The 15,524-nt window shown below is 44.9% G+C and overlaps 1 protein-coding gene across 5 annotated transcripts in view; it reads left to right on the forward strand.

The window, feature by feature from the left end:
* Nucleotides 1–15,524, forward strand: part of LOC110520933 (talin-2) — a 154,908-nt gene that overhangs the window by 131,866 nt on the left and 7,518 nt on the right. For all 5 annotated transcript variants that reach the window (XM_036975461.1, XM_036975472.1, XM_021598375.2 and 2 more), the window contains 8 exons: nucleotides 9,593–9,739; nucleotides 10,885–11,051; nucleotides 11,338–11,521; nucleotides 11,938–12,063; nucleotides 13,373–13,489; nucleotides 14,097–14,282; nucleotides 15,119–15,226; nucleotides 15,344–15,449. In XM_036975461.1, coding sequence (XP_036831356.1) covers nucleotides 9,593–9,739; nucleotides 10,885–11,051; nucleotides 11,338–11,521; nucleotides 11,938–12,063; nucleotides 13,373–13,489; nucleotides 14,097–14,282; nucleotides 15,119–15,226; nucleotides 15,344–15,449 — 1,141 coding nt within the window. The remainder of the gene's footprint in view (nucleotides 1–9,592; nucleotides 9,740–10,884; nucleotides 11,052–11,337; nucleotides 11,522–11,937; nucleotides 12,064–13,372; nucleotides 13,490–14,096; nucleotides 14,283–15,118; nucleotides 15,227–15,343; nucleotides 15,450–15,524) is intronic.

Consider the following 15,524-nt stretch of genomic DNA (forward strand, 5'->3'; position numbering starts at 1 on the left):
CGATAATATATCCGTCGGGACAATTGGTTTCTCATTAGAAGCGATTGGAATAATGGCTACCTCAGTACTTTACTCAAGATTTTCTGCTGGAGCCATCATGTGACCACTTGCTCAATGTGGTCCCTTACGGCTATTCTTCAACAGAAATGCGTAAAAAGACGTCACAATGCTGTAGACACCTTGGGGAAAGCGTAAGCTCATTCGTAGCCCATTCACAGCCATATAAGGAGTCATTGCCATTAAGCGCTTTCAAAAAATGCGGCACTTCCTGATTGGATTTTTATCTGGGTTTCGCCTGTAACATCAGTTCTGTTGCACTCACAGACAATATCTTTGCAGTTTTGGAAACGTCAGTGTTTTCTATCCAAAGCTGTCAATTATATGCATAGTCGAGCATCTTGTCGTGACAAAATATCCCGTTTAAAACGGGAACGTTTTTTATCCAAAAATGAAAATACTGCCCCCTAGTCACAAGGTTAATCCAGCCACAGTGTCTGATTTAAAAAATGCTTTAGAGCAAAAGCTCCACAAACGATTGTTAGGTCACAGAAAAACCCAGCCATTTTTCCAGCAAAAGAGAGGAGTCACAAAAAGCACAAATAGAGATCAAATTAATCACTAACCTTTGATGATCTTCATCCGATGACACTCATAGGACTTCATGTTACACAATACATGTATGTTTTGTTCGATAAAGTGCATATTTATATCCAAAAATCTCATTTTACATTGGCATGTTATGTTCAGTAGTTCCAAAACATGTAGTGATTTTGCAGAGAGCAACATCAATTCACAGAGCCCAAACCAGCCAAAATAAATATCTGCCATGTTGCGCAGTCAACATTAGTCAGAAATAGCATTATAAATATTCACTTACCTTTGATGATCTTCATCAGAATGCACTCCCAGGAATCCCAGTTCCACAATAAATGTTTGATTTGTCCGATAAAGTTCATCATTTATGTCCATATATCTCCTTTTGTTAGGGCGTTTGGTAAACAAATCGAAGAGCGCGTGAAACTTCCAGCGGAAAAGTTGGACGAAAATTCCAAAGGGTTATATAACTTGTCTTAGAACCATATCAAACTATGTATAGAATCAATCTTTAGGATGTTTTTATCATAAATGTTCAATAATGTTCCAACCAGAGAATTCCATTGTCTGTAGAAAAGCAATGGAACGAAAGCTACCTCTCATGTGAATGCGCGTGACTGAGCTTGTGGCTGCTGTCAGACTTCTGACTCATTCCCCTCTCATTCAGCCCCCCTTCATAGTAGAAGCCTGAAACAATGTTCTAAAGACGTTTGACATATAGTGGAAGCCATAGGAAGTGCAAGATGACCAATATCCCACTGTATCTTCAATAGGGGCTGAGTTTAAAAACTACAAACCTCAGATTTCCCACTTCCTGTTTGATTTTTTTCTCAGGTTTTTGCCTGCCACATGAGTTCTGTTAATCTCACAAATCATTCAAACAGTTTTAGAAACTTCAGAGTGTTTTCTATCCAATACTAATAATAATATGCATATTTTAGCATCTGGGACTGAAAAACAGCACTGAAAAACAGCACTTCCTTGTTGGATTTTCCTCAGGTTTTCGCCTGCAATATCAGTTTTGTTATACTCACAGACAATATTTTGACAGTTTTGGAAACTTTAGAGTGTTTTTTGTATCCTAATCTGACAATTATATGCATATTCTAGTTTCTGGGCCTGAGAAATAGGTAGCTTCAAATGGGTACGTTTTTTAGCCAAAAACGAAAATACTGCCCCCTACACTCAAGAAGGTAAATCAGTTTTACCTAATTTTTACCAGCATGTCACAAGTGCAACAAGGGGTAAAAAATCCTAGACCACCTTTTCTCCACAAACAGAGATGCATACAAAGCTCTCCCCCGCCCTACATTTGACAAATCTGACCACAATTAAATCGTCCTGATTCCTGCTTACAAGCAAAAACTAAAGCAGAATGTACCAGTGACTCGCTCAATACGGAAGTGGTCAGATGATGCAGCTGCTACTCTACAGGACTGTTTTGCTAGCACAGACTGGAATATGTTCCGGGATTCATCCAATGGCATTGAGGAATACACCACCTCAGTCATCGGATTCATTAATAAGTGCATTAATGACGTCGTCCCCACAGTGACTGTATGTACATATCCCAACCAGAAGCCATGGATTACAGGCAACATCCACATCGAGCTAAAGGCTAGAGCTGCCACTTTCAAGGAGAGGGAAACTAATCCGGACACTTATAAGAAATCCCGCTATGCCCTGAGACGAACCATCGAACAAGCAAAGTGTCAATACAGGATTAAGATTGAATCCTAATACATCGACTCTGATGCTCGTCGGATGTGGCAGGGCTTAAAAACTATTACGGACTACGAAGGGAAACCCAGACGCGAGCTGCCCAGTGACGCAAGCCTACCGGGTGAGCTACAATGCTTTTTATGCTTGCTTCGAGGCAAGCAACACTGAAGCATGCACGAGAGCACCAGCTGCTCTGGATGACTGTGTGATAACGCTGTCGGTAGCCGATGTGAACGAAACCTTTAAACAGGTCAACATTCACAAAGCTGCTAGGCCAGATGGATTACCAGGATGTGTACTCGAAGCATGCACGGACCAACTGTCTTCACTGACATTTTCAACCTCTCCCTGACCGAGTCTGTAATACCTCCATGTTTCAAGCAGACCACCATAGTCCCTGTGCCCAAGGAAGCGACGGTAACCTGCCTAAATGATTAGCTCCCCGTGGCACTCACGTCGGTAGCCATGGAATGCTTTGAAAGGCTGGTCATAGCTCACATCAACAGCATCCTCCCAGACACCCTAGACCCACTCCAATTCGCATACCTCAATCCCCCTCCACCGTGCCCTTTATCACCTATGTGAGAATGTTGTTCATCGGCAACAGCTCAGCGTTCAACACCCTAGTGCCCACAAAGCTCATCACTATGCTAAGGACTCTGGGACTAAACACATCCCCCTGCAACTGGATCCTGGACTTCCTGACGGGCCTACCCCAGGTGGTAAAAGTAGGCAACAACACGTCCCCCACGCAACACTGGGGCCCCTCGGGTGTGTACTTAGTCCCCTCCTGTATTCCCTGTTCACCCACGACTGTGTGGCCAAACACAACTCCAACACAATCATTAAGTTTGCTGACGACACAACAGTGTTAGGCCTGATACCAACAACGATGAGACTGCCTATAGGGAGGAGGTCAGAGAACTGGCAGTGTGGTGCCAGGACAACAACCTCTCCCTCAATGTGAGCAAGACAAAGGAGCTGATCGTGGACTACAGGAAAAGGCGGGCCTTACAGGCCCACAATAACATCAACGAGGCTGTAGTGGAGTGGGTCAAGAGTTTCAAGTTCCTTGGTGTCCACATCACCAACTAACTATCATGGTCCAAACATACCAAGATAGTCGTGAATTGGAAACAACAAAAGCTTTTCCCCCTCAGGAGACTGAAAATATTTGGCATGGGCCCCCAGATCCTCAAAATGTTCTACAGCTGCACCATCGTGAGCATTCTGACCGGTTGCATCACCGCCTGGTATGGCAACTGCTCGGCATCTGACTGTAAGGCACTACAGAGGGTAGTGCGAATGGCCCAGTACATTACTGGGGCCAAGCTTCCTGCCAACCAGGACCTATATAATAGGCAGTGTCTGAGGAAAGCCCATACAATTGTCAGAGACTCCAACCACCCAAGTTGTAGACTGTTGTCTCTGCTACCGCACAGCAGTCTAGGACCAGGAGGCTCCTCAACAGCTTCTACCCCCATTCCATTAGACTGCTGAACAATTCATAAAACTCACCACTGGACAATTTACATTGACCCCCCTCCCCCCCCCCCCCCCCCCCCCCCCACCACCTTCTTGTATACTGCTGCTACTCGCTGTTTGTTTGTAACCCACCCATAGTCACTTCGCCCCCACCTACATGTACAGATTACCTCAACTAGCCTGTACCCCTGCACACTGACTCGGTTTTGGTGCCTCCAGTATATACAGTTGATGTCGGAAGTTTACATACACTTGTGTTGGAGTCATTAAAACACATTTTTCTACCACTCTTGTTAACACACTATAGTTTTGGCAAGTCGGTTAGGACATCTCCTTTGTGCATGACACAAGTAATTTTTCCAACAATTGTTTACAGACAGATTATTTCACTGTATCACAATTCCAATGGGTCAGAAGTTTACATACACTAAGTTGACTGTGCCTTTAAACGGCTTGGAATATTCCAGAAAATAATGGCATGGCTTTAGAAGCTTCTGATAGGCTAATTGACATAATTTGAGTAAATTGGAGGTGTACCTGTGGAGGCCTACCTTCAAACTCAGTGCCTCTTTGCTTGACATCATTGGAAAATCAAAAGAAATTAGCCAAGACCTTGTAGACCTCCACAAGTCTGATTCATCCCTGGGAGCAATTTCCAAATGCCTGAAGGTACCACGTTCAACTGTACAAACAATAGTACTCAGGTATAAACACCATGGGACCACGCAGCCATCATACTGCTCTGGAAGGAGATGCGTTCTGTCTCCTAGAGATGAACATACTTTGGTGCGAAAAGTGCAAATCAATCCCAGAACAACAGCAAAGGACCTTGTGAAGATGATGGAGGAAACAGGTACAAATGTATCTATATTCACAGTCAAACGAGTCCTATATCAACATAACCTGAAAGGCCACTCAGCAAGGAAGAAGCCAGTACTCCAAAACCGCCATAGAAAAGCCAGACTACGGTTTGCAACTGCACATGGGGACAAAGATCGTACTTTTGGAGAAATGCCCTCTGGTCTGATGAAACAAAAATATCGTTGTTTGGCCAGAATGACCACCGTTGTGTTTGGAGGAAAGGGGGGGGGGGGGGGGGGGGGGGGCTTGCAAGCTGAAGAACACCCTCCCAACCGTGAAGCACGGGGGTAGCAGCATCCTGTTGTGGGGGTGCTTTGCTGCAGGAGGGACTGGTGCACTTCACAAAATAGATGGCATCATGAGGCAGGAAAATTATGTGGATATATTGAAGCAACATCTCGAGACATCTGCTTGGTCGCAAATGGGTCTTCCAAATGGACAATGACTCCAAGTATACTTCTAAAGTTGTGACAAAATGGCTTAAGGGCAACAATGTCATGGTATTGGAGTGGCCATCACAAAGCCCTGACCTCAATCCTATAGAAAATGTGTGGACAAAACTGAAAAAGCGTGTGCGAGCAAGAAGTCCAACAAACCTGACTCAGTTACACTTGGTCTGTCAGGAGGAATGGGCCAAAATTTACCCAACTTAGTGTGGGAAGTTTGTAGAAGGCTACCTTAAACGTTTGACCCAAGTCGTTCCTGCTCTCAGTCTCTCTGTGTTTTGCCTGTCTGACCCGCCATTTTCTTGGCTCCTGTATTTTTTCCCTTTCTGTGAGATCCTCCACTCCCTTTCTATTTTGACTCTCTAAATCCTTTAAGTAAGTCTAGTGTTTATGTTTTAGGCAGCTCTGTGGTGTGGATCAGCATCCCTGCGCTGTCCGTGGAGTTTGCTTTTCAGCAGCACCTAATTTCGCTATACAGTGGGGCAAAAAAGTATTTAGTCAACCACCAATTGTGCAAGTTCCCATTTAAAAAGATGAGAGAGGCCTGTAATTGTCATCATAGGTACACTTCAACTATGACAGACAAAATGAGAAAAAAAAATCCAGAAAGTCACATTGTAGGATTTTTAATGAATTTATTTGCAAATTGTGGTGGAAAATAAGTATTTGGTCACCTACAAACAAGCAAGATTTCTGGCTCTCACAGACCTGTAACTTCTTCTTTAAGAGGCTCCTCTGTCCTCCACTCGTTACCTGTATTAATGGCACCTGTTTGAACTTGTTATCAGTATAAAAGACACCTGTCCACAACCTCTAACACTCACACTCCAAACTCCACTATGGCCAAGACCAAAGAGCTGTTAAAGGACACCAGAAACAAAACTGTAGGCCTGCACCAGGCTGGGAAGACTGAATCTGCAATAGGTAAGCAGCTTGGTTTAAATAAATGATTATTAGGAAATGGAAGACATACAAGACCACTGATAATCTCCCTCGATCTGGGGCTCCACGCAAGATCTCACCCCGTGGGGTCAAAATGATCACAAGAACGGTGAGCAAAAATCCCAGAACCACACGGGGGGACCTAGTGAATGACCTGCAGAGAGCTGTCAAGTTGGTTGTTGAACTTTGCTAGACAGCCATTTTGAAGTCTTGCCACAGATTTTCAACCTGATGTAAGTCAAAACTGTAACTAAGCCATTCAATGTCGTTTTGGTAATCATCTCCAGTGTATATTTGCTCTGTGTTTTAGGTCATTGTTTTGCTGAAAGGTAAATTTGTCTACCAGTGTCTGTTGGAAAGCAGACTGAACCAGGTTTTCCTCTAGGAATTTACCTGTGCTTAGCTCTTTTCTGTTTATTTTTATACTAGAAAACTCCTGAGGCCTTGCCAATTACAAGCATACCCATATCATAATGCAGCCACCACCATGCTAGAAAGTAATATGAAGAGTGGTACTCAGTGATGTGTTCTGTTGGATATACCCCAAACATATTGCTTTGTATTCAGGAGATAAAGTACATTTCTTTGCCACATTTTTTTGCAGTTTTACTTTAGTGCCTTGTCAACAGGGTTAGGAAGGACAGCTACATCTTTGTAGTGATTGAGTCTATTGATACACCATCCAAAGTGTGATTAATAACTTCACCATGTTCAAAGGGATATTCAATGTCTGCTTTTTTTTATCCATGTACCAATAGGTGCCCTTCTTTGCGATGCATTGGAAAACCTCCCTGGTCTTTGTGGTTGAATCTGTGTTTGAAATTATCTGCTCGACTGAAGGACCTTACAGATAATTGTATGTGTGGGGTACGGAGATGAAGTAGTTATTCAAAAATCATGTTAAACCGTATTATTGCACACAGAGTCCATGGAACTTATGTGACTTTACTCCTGAAATGTAGGCTTGCCATAACAAAGAGGTTGAATACTTACTGACTCAAAATATTTCAGCTTTTCATTTTTTATACATTTTTAAAAATGTCTAAAAACACAATTCCACTTTGACATTATGGTGTATTGTGTGTAGACCAGTGACACAAAATTGATATTTAGTGTGGAAAACGTTGAGGGGTGTGAATACTTTCTGAAGGCACTGTATGTACAGATATACTACAGATACAGCCTTATTCTAAAATTGATTAAATCAATTGTTTTCCTCATCAATCTGCACACAATACCCCATAATGACGAAGTGAAAACGGGTTTTTTGAAATGTATGCAAATCTATTAAAATTTAAAACAGAAATGCCTTGTTTACATAAGTATTCAGACCCTTTGCTATGCGACTTGAAATTGCGCTCATGTGCATCCTGTTTCCATTCTTCATCCTTGAGATGATTCTACATCTTGATTGGAGTCCACCTGTGGTAAATTCAATTGATTGGACATGATTTGGGAAGACACACACCTGTTTATATAAGGTCCCACAGTTGATAGTGCATGTCAGAGAAAAGACCAAGCCTTGAGGTTGAAGGAATTGTCCGTAGAGCTCCGAAACAGGATTGTGTCAAGGCATAGGTCTGGGGAAGGGTTACAAAAAATTTCTGCAGCATTGAAGGTCCCCAAGAACACAGTGGCCTCCATCATTCTTAAAGGGAAGAAGTTTGGAACCACCAAGACTTCCTAGAGCTGGCCGCCCAGCCAAACTGAGCAATCAGGGGAGAAGGTCCTTGGTCAGGGAGGTGACCAAGAACCCGATGGCCACTCTGACAGAACCTTCCAGAAGGACAACCATCTCTGCAGCACTCCACCAATCAGGCCTTTTATGGTAGAGTGGCAGACAGAAGCCACTTCTCAGTAAAAGGCACATGACAACCCGCTTGAAGTTTTCCAAAAGCCACCTTTGATGAAACCACGATTGAACCCTTTGGCCTCAATGCACTTTTCGCCACAATTCGTCACAATTTTGTGATATCCAATTGGTAGTTAGTCTTGTCCCACCGCTGCAACTCCTGTACGGCCTTGGGAGAGGTGAAGGTCGAGAGCCATGCGTCCTCTGAAACACGATCCGGCCAAGCCGCACTGCTTCTTGACACACTGCTCGCTTAACCCGGAAGCCAGTCGCACCAATGTGACAGAGGAAACGGCGTACAGCTGGCGACCAAAGTCAGCGTGCAAGTGCCTGGCCGCCACAAGGAGTTGCTAGAGGACGATGAAACAGACATCCCAGCCGGCCTAGCCCTCCCCTAACCCGGACAACGCTGGGCCAATTGTGCGCAGCCTCGTGGGTCTCCCGGTCACATCCGGCTGCAATACAGCCCGGGGTCGATCCCTGATCTGTAGTGACGCCTCTAGCACTGTGATGCAGTGCCTTAGACTGCTGCGCCACTCAGGAGGCCATCTGGAGGTGGTGGCAGCATCATACTGTGGGGATGTTTTTCAGCAGCACGGACTGGGAGACTAGTCGGGATCGAGGGAAAGATGAATGGAGAAAAGTACAAAGAGTTCCTTGATGAAAACCTGCTCAAGACCTCAGACTGGGGGCGAAGGTTCACCTTCCAACAGGATTACAATCCTAAGCACACAGCCAAGACAACACAGGAGTGGCTTCGGGACAGGTCTCTGAATTCTGTGGTCCAGCCAGAGCCCGGACTTAAACCCGATCGAACATCTCTGGACAGACCTGAAAAGAGCTGTGCAGCGACGCTCCCCATCCAACCTGACAGAGCTTGCGCGGCTCTGGAGAAAAGAATGGGAGATACTCCCTAAACACAGGTGTGCCAAGCTTGTAGCGTCATACCTAAGAAGACTCAAGGCTGTAATCATTGCTTCAAGAAAGTACTGAGTAAAGGGTCTGAATACTTACGTAAATGTGATATTTTTGTTTTATCATTTTTTATAAATTAGCAAAAAAACAAATTTTCGCTTCTTTATTATGGAGTATTGTGTGTAGATTGAGGGAATAAAAACAATTGAGTACATTTTAGAATAAGGCTGTAACGTAACAAAATGTGGAAAAAGTCAAGAGGTCTGAATACTTTCTAAATGCACTGTATGTCACAGGGTGGATGGCATTCTTTGATATGATGCATCTTCCTTGAGGCTGTACTCCATAATGTGAAATCAAACTGGAATATATTTTCACATCTCAAACCTCTGGCTCCCTGTCTCAGCTGCACCCACATAGTCTGTGTTTAAAGATCATCTCTGCTATGAGATGGGGGCCGCTAACGACAGTAGGTGTGAAAACGTAGCCTAATAACAACACACACTTATCAATACCCTTTACATAACTGCCTGCTGGAAATCCTTGTTACCATAGTGACATTGTACCCCTCCAAGCCTAAAGGCCTATAGTGATGCTAGTAATGAAGTACCACCCACCCATGAATCAGGTTTACCCAGCAGCCTGATAAGAGGCATTGTCTGCTCTGTGGAGGGAAGGAGGGAGGGCTGGCGGGAGGGAGTGAGTGAGTGGGTGGGTGGCAGCTCTCTCAGAGATGACTCTGTGGTACTGATGGACTGGATGGCTGTGCTTGCAGGTGGGCTTCCAGATTAAGACGCGGGTCCAGGAGTTGGGCCATGGATGTATCTACCTGGTTCAGAAGGCTGGGGCCCTGCAGATGAGCCCCACTGACAGCTTCTCCAAGAGGGAGCTCATCGAGTGTGCCCGTGGCGTCACTGAGAAGGTAGGCTGGAAAGAAGGCTGTTATAGTGTAATTCTTAAACCTTGAGATAAATTATGATAACTTTAAAGTCTGCAATGTTATTATCTGAATGCAAAGAAATATATATCAGTTGAAGAAAGAGTCAAGGTATGAATGTCGTTCTGGTGTCAGGGAAATAGCTGAGAATAGGCTCTCAGAATTATGGTTTGTTATAATGGAGCATTCTCCACTGTGCCTGAAAGCCCTTATTCCCCTGGGGGAAGAACTGGGGGAGTAAATCAAGCAGACCTACAGTAGGTGTCATGAAACTGGAGTTATGTTTTCTATGTGTTGTGTTAAGATAACAACTTGTGCTCTACAGTAGCCGTGAAGATTAATATCAGTTCAGTGTTTTAGTTTATGTTCTCTTGATTCTACTTATATAGTGAAATTAGACCAATTTGTCCCTTCTGTGACCCTAGAACTAGCAGAAGATGTCACTGGTTCTCAATGAGTCGGCATTAGAATTTCTTGTCCTTGCCCACTGCATGATTTGATTCAAGGCTCATATCAGACTTGAATAATTTGTGGCCTAATGCTTTTGAGGACTGGGGAGCTGAACCTTGCTATGCCTCATTTGAATGCGTCTCCCATGGCTTTTCGTTTGTTTGTGAGGGACCGCAGACGTCTGTCTGTCTGGACCGGGAGGGAGAGTGTGTGTGATGCAGCGTCGGGTTCATTGTTTTAACGTGTTTGTGCAGCAGCAGGCTCAAGGCTAATGCACGGTTCCCCCTCTCTCTCCTTCTGCTAGCTCCCTAACAGCTCCCTGCTCAGTCCAGCTCTCTCAGATTGCCTCACAGTCGGTCCTCCCATTACCTTGATTCACATCTTGAATTGAATGCAAATGGGAAGCTTTAATCAAATGAGGATTCTACCAACATGTTAATTGGTGATGGTGGATCGTAAGCCATGGATCCTGAGTGGTGGTTGTCATTCACAGATAATAGCAGATATTATGCCTAAGCTCCTTCGTTTTCTCTTAACATAATAAGGTCAGAGAGTATGATTAGTTTATGATTATGCTGTGTGTTTGAATGTTTTTGAGACCGACCTGGAGGAGCTGTTATTAATCCTGTGTTGTGTGTTGCTCTGTCTGTCTGTCTGTCTGTCTCTCTGTCTCTGTGTAGGTTTCCATGGTGCTGTCTGCACTGCAGGCAGGTAACAAAGGCACTCAGGCCTGCATCACAGCAGCCAGCACTGTCTCTGGCATCATCGCTGACCTGGACACCACCATCATGTTCGCCTCGGCCGGAACACTCAACCCTGAGAACGAAGAGTCCTTCGCAGACCACAGGTGAGACCAGACCAGGACAGAGTAGTGAGGTGAACACTGTTCTGTTGAGGAGATGACCTTGGGACAAACATATTAAGTCCACAGAAACCACAGGTCAAATATGGGTCAGTGAAGGAATATAATAGAATGCATGGACTTTGACCTCATACAAGATGGCTTTCTTTTGAGAAAAAGGAATATTTCTTCCCATAAATTGCAGCTTCTGTATGACTATAGAGTATTCATTTCAATAAATCTGTATTGTTCCCAATGGGTATTTGACAAGGTTTTGTGTGGTGTTCTTCAGGGAGAGCATCCTGAAGACAGCCAAGGCTCTGGTGGAGGACACTAAGCGGCTGGTGTCTGGGGCAGCATCCAGTCAGGACAGATTGGCCCAGGCCGCCCAGTCCTCAGCCAACACCATCACCATGCTCACTGATGTGGTCAAACTGGGGGCCACCAGCATGGGCTCTGACGACCCAGAGACTCAGGTAATACTCTGACCACACCCTGTTGGATTGAAAGGACAACACATAAATGTAACACTACAACAATCTTCAGACACTAAACTATTTTTTTGAATAAATATTTACACATATTTATATCACATACCAAATAGTCCAATCATAATTTAACCTGTATGCCCATGTATTATATAAAGGTAATCCTGACAGACCCGCACTGTTCTGATATTCTTTTGTCATTCTGTCTAGCCATTCTGTAACCGAGCCCTCTTACATACATTTCCTCCTGCTGTATCTCTCCCCTTCACTTTGTTAAAAGTATCATAGTTCCAAGAAGAAGTGATAAGGCCAGGCTTTGTTAAATCCTGCCCTGAGGTAGGCCTGATAAACCTGTACTTGTGCTGTATTAATGTCTCTCTCTCTCTCCTGCCCCCTCTTGTCAGGTGGTCCTCATAAATGCGGTGAGAGATGTGGCCAAGGCTCTAGCTGAGCTCATCGGTGCCACCAAGTGTGCTGCAGGCAAGCCAGCAGATGACCCATCCATGTATCAGCTGAAGAGTGCTGCCAAGGTACTGTAAGACACACACATCTTTAACAATATATCCCACTGAATTTGTGTGTTCAGCCGCCCTTGTTTTGCACAAATGTAGCTCCTGTACAGGGATATGCTTATCTATAGATACATTATCTAATACAATATGATGTCTTGTGTGTGTCACAGCAGCAGGTTCTCAAATCATTATGTAGGATCCGGTTTCCAGCAGGATATGACACTTTCTTATCGCTGTTCGTGTTTGACCGTGTGTGTGTGATGCGTGTGTGTGTGATGCGTGTGTGTGTGATGTGTGTGTGAGATGCGTGTGTGTTTGCCACTGTCACTGAGATGGGTATCAGGTGTGTGTGACTCATGCTTGTCACAGTGGGTGTGAGATCTGAGCCATCTGTGATCACACCACTGTGACTGTAGGACTGTAGAGGCTCCTTATCTCCAACACTATGGAGAGACGGCCACTGACTGGGGCTTTACTGAAGCCTAGCCAAACCTACCTGCCCTGTCCTTTCTATTCACACTCTCCCCCCATACCCACCAACACATAGGCCAGCAGTTCAGAGACACAAAATAAACTCCACAGTAATCTTTCTCAATTTTAATAGAGGATATCCAAGGAAACATTACACTAAACAGACTTGGGAGCATATTTCGCAGTGTGCAGAGACCTCATAGTTCGCAGGCCTTACAGCCCGAGTCCAGGTATGGGCTTTAAGTATATCTGTCCTTGGTTATAACTTGGACCAGATCAAAGGATTTATAGGTTGACTGTATAGCCAGCATCATATAACCATAACCAAAGCATTACCTCTCTAAGACACGCCCCTAATCCTCTCACCCTTCAATCACTCTTATCCTCCAACAATTCAGCCATACATATGCAACTCTAACTGTTACATTAGGCTTATTTTCCTCTTTAGTTTTAATCTAATTAGGGCCACCCATGTAACCTGCTCAAGCTCACAGCTTGTTTTCATTCCTCCAACATATGGTGACCTCCGAATGGGACCCTCTCTCAGACCCCTCAGTGCTCTGTTAGGTTTGTTGAAATATGTTCAGCGTTCCATGGCAAAATCTGCTCCTCACAAACAGGCTGTTTGAGGTTTTGTTGTAGGGTTCTTGCTTATAAAACAAGTTTGTCTGTGTTTCTGCTTCAAGGTTTTTGTATAGTATATATAGTATTGTCCTTCCATACTGTTGGTGTTCTATCTACTGCGAGACCCCAGTCTGGTCTCTGGTACTAGGTGGAGACAGCGCCACCTGCTGGCCTGGCTCTGTGTTTTGTGAGTGTCATCCCCACTTCTACAGTCCCTCTCTCTCCCTGAAAGGTGATGGTGACCAATGTGACGTCACTGCTGAAGACGGTCAAGGCTGTGGAGGATGAGGCTACTCGCGGGACAAGGGCACTGGAGGCAACCATTGAGTGCATCAAACAGGAGTTGACAGTAAGACTCCTTGACAGGCTCCCCTTGCCAGGCTGGTTAAAACCAGGGAGGTGTGCCTCTATATTGAATGCCGTACCTAACTGTTAAAAACAACCATTTTTTACTCGACTTAAACTCTGATATCTTTTCAACCTTTGCTGCTCCTCTTCTCCTATCCTCCCCAAAGCCCTGCAGGATTCTCATTGGTCTTATCAGGGATTTTGTAGCAGACACAGGGGGAAAGAGACCCTGTAATTTTTGTCCCCTTGTTTTTCTTGTGATTTACTGCTAATCCTTATCAGTGTACCCTCAGGACCACAACAAGCTTTACCTAGGTTGCAAATCCAATTCAAACACAGCCCACTTAGCTCACAATTATAGTAGCATCAATAACACTAGGACATTTGTCCACCCTACGTATTTACTCTGACAGTGGTCGTTTACACCTCGGGCTGACTGTTGACTGTTTAAGACTAACAATAAGCGCCAGGAGTATTTTCTAGTCAGGTCATAATGTCAGGAAAAACTCCTGTCCCTTAGTAATAATGCACAAACATGTGCATCAAAGTAGATCATCCTCAGTGGCTGTCAATGCAGTCACAGTTAGTCATGCTGTGTGTGTGCGAAGGTGTTCCAGTCCAAGGACGTCCCCGAGAAGTCGACCACGCCGGAAGAGTTTATCCGCATGACAAAGGGCATCACCACAGCAACAGCCAAGGCTGTGGCAGCGGGCAACTCTGCCCAGCAGGAGCACGTCATCGCCACAGCCAACCTGAGCCGCAAAGCCATCTCTGATATGCTGACCACCTGCAAGGTGATAATCCACCCCAACCCTGTCAAATCAGGCTTCACACTGACACTACAGCACAACATTCAGTCCCATAATGCTGCTCTGCCAGGGAAAATGTGAGAGCAGGACAGCAGGGGCTAGTTCAGATGGCTGGTGTGACTCACTCATGGTTCGATGTCACTAAGCCTTGAACATTAAGCATGATGTCCTTCAGGCACATCACCTTACTTTACTTCTATCAGTGAAAAGACCAGGAAAGAAGGATCAAAAAGTATTTGGAGACCTTAACAAACTGGCTCATACTGCTCTAAATAACATACAGTCTGGATCACAGGAGGTTGGTGGCACCTTAATTGGGGAGAACGGGCTTGTAGTAATGACTGGAGCGGAATCAGTGGAATGGTATTTAATACATCAAACACATGGTTTCCAGTTGTTTGATGCCATTCCATTTGCTCCGTTCCGACCATTATTATGAGCCGTCCTGCCTTCAGCAGCCTTCTGTGGTCTGGATAGTATATCCTAATGTAGTGTTTCCCAACTCCAGTACCCTCTGTGGCAGCAACGGACAACCACACATGATTCAACTCATTGAGGGCTTGAATGATTAGTTGAAATGTTGAATCAGGTGTGCTTGTCCGGAGCTACAACAAAACATTTTACTGTTGGGGGGTACTGGAGAACTGGAGTTGGGCATCACTGGACTAGTGGTCACACTATATTTTAGACATTGACTCACTGACTAGGCAGAGCATATCATCTAGGCAAAGCATATCACTAAGCAGAGCATATTACCAGGCTGAAAATATCACTTGGCATAGAAAATGTCACCTTTTCTAAGTTGTTGTTTCTTCTTCCAGCAAGCGGCCTGTCATCCAGAGGTGAGTGAGGAGGTAAGGAGCAAGGCCCTGCACTACGGGTCAGAGTGCACCACTGGATACATCGACCTGCTGGAGCAAGTACTGCTGGTGAGATGGAGAATACAATGCATCACACGGACAACACCTTATGACTCATAACCTCTCTTAGCTTGGCCTGATGGCATAAGTTGCCATGAGGAAGATTGTGTCTCTGTTTGTGTCCAGGTGATTCAGAAGCCCACGGCTGACCAGAGGCAGCAGCTGGCGGTTCACTCCAAGTGTGTTGCGGGATGTGTGACAGAGCTAATTCAGACAGCTGAGGCCATGAAGGGTGAGACCGTACACAGCGCTGCCACACACAATTGCATACATGCACACACACACACACACACACACATTCACCTAG

Source organism: Oncorhynchus mykiss, chromosome 1, assembly GCF_013265735.2.
Source record: "Oncorhynchus mykiss isolate Arlee chromosome 1, USDA_OmykA_1.1, whole genome shotgun sequence".
In the NCBI taxonomy this organism is placed as follows: Eukaryota; Metazoa; Chordata; class Actinopteri; order Salmoniformes; family Salmonidae; genus Oncorhynchus; species Oncorhynchus mykiss.